The sequence below is a fragment of the Haliotis asinina genome, chromosome 2 (genome assembly GCF_037392515.1).
Source record: "Haliotis asinina isolate JCU_RB_2024 chromosome 2, JCU_Hal_asi_v2, whole genome shotgun sequence".
Taxonomy (NCBI): domain Eukaryota; kingdom Metazoa; phylum Mollusca; class Gastropoda; order Lepetellida; family Haliotidae; genus Haliotis; species Haliotis asinina.
Window position 1 is genome coordinate 96,867,989 of NC_090281.1, and position 11,786 is coordinate 96,879,774.

Here is an 11,786-nt window from a genome sequence, read left to right on the forward strand (position 1 = left end):
GAAAATGCCTTCTGCTAGTCAAATTTTAGAGTGGCGGCAAATTTGACTAGGATTACGATATATGGTATGTAGCGATAAACTTCATTCTGAATCTTCACATTTCTAAATGTGAAAGAGAACTGAGGACCATTTTAAATTGTTAAGTTTTAAACAATAGAATACTACATAAATATTCAGTAGTATGAATGCATTGATAATCTGTTTATTTTCAGATATTTAAAGACCTCTTTCAACAATGTCAGCATTGAGAAGAAGATCCAAGTCCCTTGACTCTTTTGTTGTTCCAGATACTAAACCATTTAAACTTCAAAGAGTTGCCAGTTTTCAAGTCTATGCTCAGAAAGAGAAAGTTCGTCTAAGTACCCTTTATCCGTTTCTAACACAGGAGCAAATCCATCTGAAAATCAAGGACAGATGGAATCACATGAAACAAGAAATGAAACAGAACTACACCAAAGCTGTCCTGTATACAACACCTACTAAACAACATACCTGTAAGAAATCCCCAGCTGAGTCATCACAGTCAGTACTGCCAATGGAAGATGGACAGTTGAAATTGTTACAAGACAGGAAGCAAACTGGTTATGAAAATGATGTTTGTGGGAATGAAAATATGCTATCCAAATCTGTTGCAAGCAAGGCAAAAGTTGTGGATTGGCTAAACAATCCTAAGCAGAGGAGACTTTCAGACCCAACTGGACTAAAGAAAACTTATGAAGGGACAAGGTACAATCTGTCTTATGGAATACCTACAGTCAATGATCCAACACCTTTCACACAAGCAGGCATTCTGAAATGTGGAAACAGGTATGTAGGCATTGGTACCTGTACTTTTTGATACAAATGATGATATTGATCAGCTGGTATCTAGGTTACATGGAACACAAAACACAACTTTCGGATTCTGATACCTTTCGGTATGGACTTACAGAAACAAATCATCAAAAATGCAAATTCAGCTTACTAAGTTGAAAAATAACTTAATGAAACAGGGATTGGGAAAGATGAGTTTTGAATGGGCCACTGCCCTTGTATCAATAGTGAACTTCAAAATTGTAATGGGCCATTTTTCATTCTAATGTGCAGAATGGCCCATGGCCCCTGGCTTTCCCAATCCCTGATGAATAAAAAGCCTGTGAAATCAGAGTCCAAATGATTCACTAATTTTCACCCAGCACTGTCGGAAAAAGTGGTTTCATCAGCTATGCTGCGCTGTGCTCATAGCGCATGCGCTGTGATTAGGTTTGTGCAGCTTGAACCTGCAACGCAACTCATGCAAACACAGCAAGTGATGCATGCAAGGACTATCCCTACGAACGAAGCTGGAGAAGAAGAGATGATGTTTGTTTCATTGACACCAGTGTGTCTGCTAATGACAATATGCAGTAGACAGTTTCAATCACTGACCACATGCAGTTTGATCTTAACACCTATCAGGCTATACACCTTAAACAGAATACACTCATTTATGCTTTTGCGACCCATGAAGGTCTGGTGTAGAATAGGCCTTCAGCAACTCATGCTTGCCATAAAAGGCCACTATGCTTGTTGTAAGAGTCCACTAACAGGATTGGGTGGTCATGCTCGCTGACTTGGTTGGCACATGTCATTGGTTCCCATTTGCGCAGATTGGTGCTCATGCTTTTGATCACTGGATTGTCTGGTCCAGACTCGATTACTTACAGATTAACACCATACAGCTGGATTATTGCTGAATGTGGTGTAAAACTAAATTCACTCATTATTTTGTACACCTGGGTTCTGTCTCTGTCACATTATTACACAGGCTGGTGTGATACTTGTACACATGACATGTTATTGTATCTGTGGGTTGCAAACAAATTGCATCCTTTTCTCGCAGTTGACTGGATCCGATGGAAACCAGTGCAAACTCAGATTGTCAGTTTCAAGTTCTGCTTTTTACTTGGATGAACAACAGTTTTCACCCATGTAGTAGTTCACCAGCTCAGCATTTGTTGATTGGATAGCACACAAATGCATGTATTTACAAAACCCAACATCTCTGTATACATTATTTGTGGATAACAACTTCTATTGTATATGATGCAAAATTCCAGTATGGATTCTTATACTGTTGCTTGCTTACTGTTGCTTCTCATCACTCTTGCTTGACAACAGTATATGAATCTGTACCGAAACATTCTTTACAATAAAAGAGGTTGTTATCCATAAAAAATCCTTCTTCCTCAATACTCTGCATACTTCTCACATGCCAGTCAAATCGATCATCTCCACAAACACACAATGAGCATTCATCTTATCAGCAAATGCATGAACCAGTCTATGAAAAGTCTTTGTTTCACTTGAGTGCACATTAACCTGCTCTGCCTGGGTTTGGAATCCTAGGTGCTTCGTTTTGACGAAAGTACATCCAAGGACAAAATATTGCACTTTTGATTCGCGATTGTATGCATATATATAATATTTCGTTTATTTCTTTTTTTTTCACAATCAGCAATGTACATTATATGTCATGAATAACTGATAATTCTGTTTCAATTATGTTTTTTGTTTTGGTTGCATGTGACCTTTAAGTGAAGCACAGGTAGACACACAGCTGAAATGGTCATATATAAATAGTCCGCAGTGTATTTCAGTAGTCAAAAGTTGCTTTGTGAAAAGAATCCCTGGTCATTAAATACGGGGGGAAAAGTTTGCATTTTGAGGAATAGAAGGGATTCAGCTTTCATCTCTGCCATTTGCCCAGTTTTCCAAGGAATGCCATCCGTGCATGGGTCTGTCTGTGCAAAAATAATGTTTTTGGAAGAGGTCATGGAAACTAAAGCATTTCTTTCCCAGACTTAACATACAGATGTATCAGTGAACATGTGTATTTTCATAGTTCAAGATTATAAATGTATGATATTAGAGTTTGGCATAATGGGCATTGCTGTATCTCCATTCCAATTGCCCTGGAGCAATCATAGCTTTATTTTGACCCTCATTCTCATGACAAGATATTAAAAGCTAACAGATAAATCACATTACTCTCTTGAGTGAGGCAAAAGAATGAGTAATTCTGTGCTCAAAAGTTTCAGTTGTCTATTTAGAATGGTAAATCTGGGACCTCGTGACTTTTTAACATCAGGGTGACAAAAATGTCTTAAATATGAATGCTGATTACAACATATTTTCTTGAATGTATTCATGTTATAGTGAAAAGAAGAAACAACCAAAGAAAAGCAAAAGAGGTTCATGTGTCAGTTTTTCACATAGTAATGAAAGTCTCACAATACCAGATTCCCCAGCAGAAAAAAGAGAAGGAAAGCCAAAGAAAAATGTCAAGAAGACTATGAGCTCAGAATACACCAACTTAAGTAGCTTGTACTGTGAGGACACTAATGAGAGGCGTGGTGAATGTGGACAGGGTCACTCAGCGACAAATTCAGAGTCTAGCAACACAGGAGGTCTAATTTTTCATGAACACATTGAAGATGAATTGTCCACAACACCAGAAATTGGAAAGATACCTCTGCAAGAAATTGGTAAAGCTCCACGGAAGAGGAGGTCATCAGAAACAAGGACAGAACGACTTTATAGTCGAAGTAGAATTGCAAAATCAGGTAAACAATCAAAAATGAAAACCTTAAACATAACAGCAAAGGAAAATTCATGCAACTCTATTGAGTTATCATCAGATGTATTTGGAAAAAAAGTGTGGGCAGCCACAACTTATTCTAAACAAGGGAGAAAAAGGACGCCCAAGAAGACAAGTGGCAAGAAAACTGACAAGAAAGCTGAAGAGAGAGGAAGATGGCTCAGAGATGCAGATGATGGTATTGTTAGTGGGAGAAAAGAAATTTTGTTAGGTCCAGTGAAGAAAGATTCAGATGAAGATGCTGCAGAGAATTTCATCAGGGATAGAAGAGGTTTGATTGTAGGACCTGTAGACTGTGATTTTGATGATATGGGTGATGAAGCTGGGTTGTCTGATGAGAGTGAGAATGACTTTATTAAGAACAATGAAAGTGACTGGCATGATGAGAAGGATTTGAAGTTTAGGAAAATAGACCAAGTGCTTGACAACAAAGATAATGAAAGGCAAGTCTCCAAATCGAACCGAAGATCAAACCAAACAGCTGGAGACTCTGCATTTAAGGAACAGCAACTAGGTTTTAAGATGAAGAAATCAACAAAGAAAGGGATGAAAATGAGGTATTGCAGTGACTTTGATGATGGTGCTAATATTAAGTCCACCCAAAAGGAGACTGAAAAACAACAAAAGAAAGAATCAAAGAACTCAAAAACAGAAGAAGACATATTTAGTTCAGAATCTCAGTTGAAGCATGAGATGTTGTCATTGTGTAAAGACTTTGTTGTAGAGAAACCTGTGTCCCCTATTATTTCTGAAGGAGACAGCAGCCTCAGTGCCTGTGGAACTGATGATCTGTCCTACCAAGGAACCACTGCGAATATGGATGGAAACCCAACACTCATGAAATTTCTACGAAAGATGAAACAGATCACTTCACCCAGTGTTGTTGACATGGGAGACACATCTCCTAAACTGCTGTCTCCAACTCTCTCAGGCATTACTGAGGTAAGATTATTAAATAGTTTTCCACATTTCAGTACTTTATAAAATAGGGGAGGTAGGCCAAAAAATCAAGATATGAAATTGATAAAAGTTCTGTAAACTGAAGTGAGTTAAATACCTTAACTAGTAATGAAGATTTCCATATGGCCTGCAGTGTCTAACAGTAGGAAGCTGGCAGCTTTGTGGAAAATGTGTCTGTGAGATTAGAAATAATTTGACTGTACCAGAATGGTATGAAATGTGAAATAAGAGAAAAAGACCCAAAAGCTTGAGGTTAAGGGCCAGGGACTTAAGATTAGGATTGGTCTTTTCACAAAAAAACATTATTCCTATTACGCACTGAGAGCTATTGACGCTGACACTAAGCAAACTTTTCAAAGTACACATTTCCTCTTACTAAAGTGTACTTTGGACATGAGGATGATTGTCTTCAATGTGTGCCTAATATTTTCTTGTATAAGTTATCAAAAGGGTTGATTGATACAGTTAATAGTTCATAATATGTTAATAGCTGTAGAAGTGGTTAATTACTTCTCAGACATACAGTTGGATAAAGAAATTTTATAGAAAACAGTTTAGGACAGAGCATTGTACAAGGTCACTGCCTCATTTGACGCATATTGTAAAGCGCATGATATTTCTGTGAAGGGGGCAGATGTGAGGGAGAGAACTCTTTAGCATTTAATGTACATTGTTAAAATCGACTATACAATGAGGGCTAATTACTAGTAATTACCTGTAAATAGATTTCAGAAATACAGGCTAGGATTTGGTGTGAACACAAAGGATGCAGTGATATTGACTGACTACTCTGATCTTATGAGCTTAATCTTTCCTACCCTTTGTAAATCCTTTTTGTGTGGATATTGCTTACTTCAATCGCTTTGATATCTTTCCATAATTATTTAAGCCCATGATTATCATTTGTACCACACAATGTAGTGAGGGCTACAAACATTCCAACAAACCTTTTCAGCAAAATGTAATTAAGTAGGGCTTGATATCAATATACTGGTATATCTTAGACATCAAGAATCATGACCTCAGTATGAATCAGTTATCAAAAAATGCCGGAGAAGTAACTTGGAGCAAACATGCAAACGAAAGTAAAAAACAAATCAACATATTTCGCAGCAGTAGAGTAAACGGAAATGTTTATGCATCAGCCACCATAAAAATCATAATCTGGAAATGGCCCATGAATAATGACATTATTTTGTGTATGGTGTGTGTAAATTAAAACTTAATTTCATGACAATTGTTTATGTGAGATAATATTGATTACACAATGTTCATTTCGATAATCCCTTCCATCAATGATTTTTCCAATGATCAGTCTTTAAAGCTAGTCCTACCACTGTTGAATAAGTATCAAATGATTATCACTAAGAAACACAGAAGTAACTTGCAGCATGACTGTAAGAGACATCTCCTACAAAAAATTGAAAAATATTTCATGTCACTGGTGAGTGATCATACATGTATGGATTACTGAAACAAGAATATGGGCTAACATTTTGTAATTATTTCACAAGGAATATTTAATAATCATGTAGAAATCTGGTAAGGATTTTTTAATAGGATCAAAGCTTTATTTTATCACAATAGTTTATATGCAATATATTACCAATAACACAATTTTTTTCCAGTGATAGTTGCTAATTTTCAGCCAGTCTTAGAGGTATTAGTAACAATGAACCTAATGAGTAAATCCTTTCATTGTTCAGCTGTCAAGCCTGTCTACAACATCAACTGCCAAAGAGTGTGATGAACCTGTCCAATCACGATTAAGGACTCGAAGAGCCAGTGATGTGAAACAGCCACTTGAGGCAGAGACGTTTCCTTCAACCTCCAAGTCAGCTCTCAGACACAGCAACAATGTAGGCAGTCTTGGCTTCCTTGTTGCATATATAGTCATTTTAAATGTAAAACAAATCATTATAACAATGTGCATTATAATTCAAAAGTTGGAGGCCTGAGTCTAATATGATTCTGTTCGTTATAGTAGAATGATCCAACCCATGAAGATCAGGGTTATAACTGATCTTCAACAATTGATGCTTGTAAGAGGTGACTAACGAGATCAGGTGGTCAGGCTCCAGGTGGTCAGACTCGCTGACTAGTTTGACACATATCATCAGTTCATACATTGCTTAGATTGATGCTCACGCTGTTGATCACTGGATCGTCTGGATCAAGTTCTATTATTTACATACCCCTGCGTTTTAGCTGGAATATTACTGAATGCGGTGTAAAATTCACTCAGTAAGATCATCTGATAATTCTTCTATGGCAGACAGGCAGACAGGTGTCAATAAACCGGACATTGAGTTTTCCCTGTGACAGAGTCTGCTTATCACAGTCAACATGCTTTTGTTTTATGTAACAAGTAGATTATATTACCTCATCAGTGTTAAACTTGGGTGAAATTTTGAGTGGGTCCAAATTGATGAAATTAATGTTTCTGGACCCCCTCCAATGTTAAATAGATGGGCAGATGTAAAATAGAGGGGGTCCTCACTGAATTTGATGAGTCAAAACACTCCCAAACCATCTCTTGAGCCAACACTGCCTCATACTCCAGACAGGTATACTGTTTCGAACCTATCCACTTCTGTGTGTGTTATGAGTGTGGCGCAGCATAGCTGTTGAAAGTTGGAACCACTTGTTCTTTTCAGTGCTGTGGGAAAATTAGTGAATCGTTTGAACTCAGATTTTCTGTGACTTTTTTTCATTGTGGGTTGTTTTTTTTCAAATTTTTAGGTTGAATTGGCATTTTTGATGATTTGTTTCAGTACATGCATACCGAAAGTATCAGAATCTGCAAAGTATTTTTTTAGGTTGCATGTGACCTTTTAGATTTGTTGTTTTTTATATTTTTTAAAAAAAATTTTTTTCACATTTATCTCTACAATTTATGTTCTTGATACACGAAAGTATGAAATATCTGTTAAACTAAGTTCGGCCTAACTACAGTTCCAATAGTATGGAGATAGGAAATGTCAAAAGAGGACTTTACTGAGGTCAGATTAGTGCACAAAGGAGCAACGCAGATTGCCCCCCACCAAAATCCAAAGTGACTTATTTAGAACAGACCATGGCTTTATGCAAATTAGTGTGCAATCATATTGTATTACAAAGGACACTGAATGCCCATTTTGAAATTAGGCTTAGCTTTATTAGAAATGATAGCTGACATAAAAAATAACAACTTCCATGCTGAACCTCTTAAAGATGTACCACCCATGGAGTCTTTCTATACCTATAGAAAGAAACAGGTGGGAGGGGTTGTCTCTAAAGCAAAACCAGGACAGGTGTAGCAGTTGATGATTGGGGGTCGAGCCAGGGGATAGACATATCAGCTAATATATGAAATCCATTAGGGGAATTATACTGTAAGAAAAGTACAAAAGTAAAAGTACATGGCATGTCATAACAATCCAGTCTTCCTGATCTTTAGGTTTTTATACCACCTATAATTTTTGACACATTTAATACAAGGCTTTTCTGTGGGTATCAGGTATCATACTCTTACATATTTCAGCATGAACCTCCTTAAAGAAAGACACATAAGATGTAAATCAATAGATGAGACATATTCAACACACATTAAAAAGCACAAAATTTCTTTGAGGTGACCCCCAGTGCCAGTTGGCAGCGCATGTATTTCATGCCAGGTGAGTTGATGGTCTGTCATCATACCTGACTGTGCGACCTAATTGCCATCTATAGTCTGGTCTGCTGTTTTCAGCAGCTAGTTGTATTTTTTCTAACTTTTGCCCAACTTTACAAGTAAACATGCTGTTCTGGAAATCCCCTTACACATCCCACTAAGTGGGTTATTTTGACATATCCTATTTGCCACTGGGTAAATTTTAGGGGTATCATATATAGTAACAGTCTAAAAACTTATTTTCGTCTATTTCTGACAGTACTTTCTTGGGTGTGAAGGGTAATGCTCATTATAGATAATGATTTAATGAAACTACATAACTTTATAAAGGATAATTTTATCAAAACATTTTTGCATATTGTCAAGGACACTTTCAAAAACACATTGGTACTACAGTTCAATAATAAACACAATACATTCAGCATAATATTGTTCTGGAAAAAGTTAAAATACAAAACAGCATACCTTTGAGTTTGTCATGGGTTTTTCGTATGCTTAAGAACATCCATTGTTTCCCAGAACAAATGTAAAACATATCACTACCTGATCAAACTGCTGTCCAAAAACATATGATATCTGAAAACACACAACTCATAATTTGTTTGTTTGAACTCACATTTAGTTAGTTTGAATATTACAAACTTATATCTCTTCTGCATACAAAAAATATTATACTCACTGCATTACATGGACTGTTCTTGGTACAGGACCTTAAACACAAGTATATGTTTTGCCCCAGTAGTGAGTCGTTTTACACCACATTTTGCCTCATGTAGAGTGATGAGATTGGTTAGAGCTGTATTGTCTGTTGCAGGGACAGAGGGGAGCCAAGGAATACACGCTGTGCAGCATGTTCCAGGATACGTCACAGCCGACACGGGACATTCACAAGTCCTCAGCAAGGAGGTGATGCTTCCTATTTTCTCCAGATATGCCTGTATACGTTTAAATCACATATATTTTCCCTTTCATGTCAGAAGTCTTGTTGTGAAAATTAATGATAATCCAAAGCTTTTCAATTTAGGTACACCATGATGCAGCTTTGAATATTATTCAAACAATGTTAAAGGCTTCTATGGTTATGGTAAGCCAGGTATTTGGTGTGATAAGTAGTGCTGGAGCGACTGATCATTTGATTGACTGTACTTCCATCAGCATGTATCAGTTACAGGCACCCCCCTAAGTAATTGAAGGAATTACAGCAAATTTGATGGAATTGCATCTCAAATGTAAACAAGCGCAGCCCACTTGCAAAACAATAGCAGCGATATCGGTAGTTTAGCGGTAATAGTCATGCCCCTAGAGGCTCCCGATGTTCAGACATAGACAACCTACAGGGGCATGACTTATGACGCTCCTCTGCAGTGACGATCTTTTCCTAAAAAAATAATCAATAGCTCCGACGACACCTCATACATAAACGCATTCAACACGGGTGGTCAAAGGTGGATAATTATAAAAATGAAATAGTAGGAACTAAATACAAAACTCACCGAAGGGGTGCTCCTTCCAGTGGTGCCATGTTATGATGTGTGAGTTTCAGGACTGACAAATCACAGAACAGAGCCAAGAAATCTCTGGAAATGGTTGAGCGTGTTTCAAGTATTACCGACATTGCTTCAGATAGGGGCATTGTGTTTATGTAATTACCGCTAAGCTACTGATATTGCTGCAATTGTTTCGCGAGTGGGCTGCGCCTGTTTACATTTCAAAATGCAATTCCTTCAAATTTGCTGTAATTCCTTCAATTACTTAGGGGCCCCTGAGTTATCCAGGAGATTAATGATGCATCGAATTAAACTTAAGAGAGCATGTTTCTTATTGTCATGTGTGTTAAACAAAGAAATAAATAACTTATGCAGTTTCCTGTCTCATGAAACTGCAATGTGAACAACATACTTGCATGAGTGTCTAAACAGGAGGTACCCTTGGCTGCCTTGATCATGGTATTGTTGGCAAGATATTATCCTGCTATTGCCCACATGAGTTTTGTGGTAAGATGCACCATTATAATCAAATGCTGAGATCCGATTATCCAGAGATGCCAACATCTACGATTTTTGCTACGAATTTTAACTTCAAACTACACCAATATGATTCCACTAGAAATCCTCTGAAATTTGAACAAAATGCATTAAAATTTGTATATAGAGATAAAACCATACATTTTCAACAATGAAATACTTTTTCGGACTTCATGTACCTTCCATTCATCAAATTTAATGACATATTTGAACGGGAATGATTGCAAATAACAAACGTAATTTAAGCGAAGGTGATTTGAATACCTTTGTGATTTGACACATTTAGTTGCGGCGGTAATAATTTAACCATGTGACCGTAATGTCATTCATTTTTTCTCAGAATCCATCATGATTTAGTTTATTTAGTTGACTACTAATTTTATGGTCAAACTACTAATTTTGAATGTTGAAAGTAATGAAACTACTATTTGCAACACTTTGAGGTTGGCATCTGTGGATTATCAATCTGCATTTTGTGATCAATAACCAGCACTAGTGCAATGTGACCACATCGACAGCTTGTCTACCCAATACAGCTTTAGAATTGTCTTAAGGCTCTAAAGGGATACCTTACATCCTGTACTGACTGGGAGGTGTATGTGGAAAATATCTATCCCTATAAAGAAACTAAATTAGAATATCTACTAACTGGTAACATTTATACAAAAAAAGTCATTCAGTTCTTCAGTTAATTGTAATTCCAAAAATTTGAAATATTGCTTGTGTTATTATGGTAAATATTGTTTTAGGGCCTTTATTGTAAAAGTTTGCAGTTTATTTTTTGAAATATGCATTTTGGCGGATTATAGTAAATAACATTTATGCTAAACATGCTTATATTAAACTGATAGATTACGCAGACCTTTTTTGCCACTTGAGGTATATTATATCAACATACATGTAGCAAACTACAGTTATAAAGAAATAAAATTCACATTTCTGTAAGTCTGTAGCATTTTGTCAAAGCAGACTGTACCTCAAGTTCAAACTGTTGCCACATTTGTGACTGCACAATGAAGGACTGAGATATGATGTGTCTATTAGCTGATTCTGACAAATTACTTGATGATGTACAATAACACATGAATATTCCTATCTTTGCTTCGTTTCAGACTTGTTAGGAGCAATTGTATGCCAGGCAGAAGCAACTTCGATGACATGTTTGAAGACCAGGATATATTCCAATGAGCTGTAGACCCTCTACTGTTTGTCATCTAATCATGTGACTTATTGCCATGAGTTTCAACTCAAACTGAATACTGAATTACATAATCACCTAGATGTCTACCAGTCTTATATTGACAAAACATGAGAGTAGCTTTGGTAGTTGTGTCAAGAGAGTGTTGTTTTGAATATTTTCTCTGTTCCAGTTTCCATCTCTAATGTCAGTGTTCTTTGTCACTGTTAATTAGAATTTACAACCTCTATACACATCATGAAAATGTTATTTTCTGGCATAAATGTAACCAGTATCTCTTCGATATTTCTGTTGTCACACTCTGTACCATAAATCAGAAAACACTGGCAAAAA

General features: G+C 36.7%; 1 protein-coding gene across 1 annotated transcript; it reads left to right on the top strand.

Moving 5' to 3' along the window:
* The first annotated feature begins 235 nt into the window (after positions 1–235).
* On the top strand, positions 236–11,443 carry LOC137272137 (transcriptional regulator ATRX homolog). The gene is made up of 5 exons (XM_067804490.1): positions 236–807; positions 3,178–4,561; positions 6,286–6,438; positions 9,046–9,137; positions 11,368–11,443. The coding sequence occupies exons 1-5, from the start codon at positions 236–238 to the stop codon at positions 11,441–11,443; spliced, it is 2,277 nt and encodes a 758-aa protein (XP_067660591.1).
* The last annotated feature ends 343 nt before the right edge of the window (positions 11,444–11,786 follow it).

Coding starts and splice junctions, on each gene's coding strand:
- LOC137272137 (XM_067804490.1), top strand. CDS start 236: ATGTCAGCATTGAGAAGAAGATCCAAGTCCCTTGACTCTTTTGTTGTT. Junction 4,562..6,285: donor CTCTCTCAGGCATTACTGAG/GTAAGATTATTA, acceptor TTCATTGTTCAG/CTGTCAAGCCTGTCTACAAC. Junction 9,138..11,367: donor CACAAGTCCTCAGCAAGGAG/GTGATGCTTCCT, acceptor GCTTCGTTTCAG/ACTTGTTAGGAGCAATTGTA.